Source organism: Acanthisitta chloris, unplaced genomic scaffold (genome assembly GCF_000695815.1).
Source record: "Acanthisitta chloris isolate BGI_N310 unplaced genomic scaffold, ASM69581v1 scaffold14830, whole genome shotgun sequence".
Lineage (NCBI taxonomy): Eukaryota > Metazoa > Chordata > Aves > Passeriformes > Acanthisittidae > Acanthisitta > Acanthisitta chloris.
The window spans coordinates 848-2081 of record NW_008650009.1 but is presented as its reverse complement, the minus strand read 5'-3'; the positions used below and the strand labels follow the sequence as shown (position 1 = coordinate 2081).

The 1234-nt window shown below is 59.6% G+C and overlaps 1 protein-coding gene across 1 annotated transcript in view; it reads right to left on the bottom strand.

Annotated features, from left to right (window-relative positions):
- The window catches only part of FOXRED1 (FAD-dependent oxidoreductase domain containing 1), a gene marked incomplete at both ends in the record, with an annotated part of 3064 nt that overhangs the window by 1023 nt on the left and 807 nt on the right, over positions 1-1234 (bottom strand). The window contains 3 exons of the mRNA XM_009082551.1: positions 429-577; positions 676-743; positions 823-924. Coding sequence (XP_009080799.1) covers positions 429-577; positions 676-743; positions 823-924 — 319 coding nt within the window. The remainder of the gene's footprint in view (positions 1-428; positions 578-675; positions 744-822; positions 925-1234) is intronic.

The window sequence follows — 1234 nt, the reverse complement described above, 5'->3', positions numbered from 1 at the left end:
GGGGTAGGGGTGCCAAGATGTCAGCCCCCCCCTCAAATAAAGCATCAAGAGGGTTCCCCATGACAGAGGGGTGGTGGGTGCTGTGCTGCACCACCCATCTATGAACCCCCCAAAACAGCACTGAGGGGTTCGCGTCAGCCCTGCAGTGGGGTGAGGGTGCCATGATGCAGCCCCCCCAAAAACAAAGCACCCAAGGGGTGACTCCCCCCAACACAAATAAAGCATCAAGAGGGTTCCCCATGACAGAGGGGTAGTGGGTGCTGGGGTGTCCCCCATGTATGATCACTCCAAAACAGCACCATGGGGAATATCACCCTCCTGGAAAATGGAGAGGTGCTGGGATGTGTCCTCACTCTGACCCCAGGGCTTGATCCACAGCAGAGGGGTGATGTCAGGATGTGTCCCCTTGCCGTGAGCCCCCCAGATACCTCTTCCTGGGCTGGATGGGCAGGGGGGTCTGGCACAGGTCTCTGGGCAGCCCGTCTGCCTCGAGCAGCTTCCCGGCCCAGGCGCCCGCGGCATTGACCACGATGGCACAGGACACTGGCTGGTATTCCAGGCTGTCTGGCATGTAGATCTGGGGGGGCACGAACAGGAGGATGTCACGGACATGGGGGGGTCACAGACACTCCTGGGGACCCCCCGAGCTGGGGGTAGGGGCACACACACACTCACGTGGGCGTATTTGATGCGCGCGGACTTGGGCGCTGATGGCAGCGTGTCATTGGATGAGGTGACAAAAGCTGGAGGGTTTGGGGGTGAGGTGAGGGGAACTGGGGGTGGCACAGGGGACACACCCCGCTGTGCCCCCCCATCCCTCACCTCGCACCTCCCCGGAGCAGCTGTGGACTCCCAGGGATATGGCTTTGCACCGGAAAGCATTGAGGAGGGTCCACGGGTCAAACCAGCCTTCGTCCTCCAGACCTGGGGACACACGTGTAGGGGGGAAGCACTGCAGTATCACCCCCCCAGAAACAAAGTTTGGAGGGGCTGGACCTCCCCTTCCACAAACAAAGCCAGGACGAAGGTTGCATCAGGGGATGGGGATGTAAGGTAGGGATGGTAGTGTAGGATGGAGATGAGATGTAGGATGGGGATGAGATGTAGGATGGGGATGAGATGTAGGATGGGGATGGGGGCGAGATGTAGGATGGTGATGAGATGTAGGATGGGGATGAAGATGTAGGATGGGAACGAGGATGTAGGATGGGGATGAGGATGTAAGATGGGGATG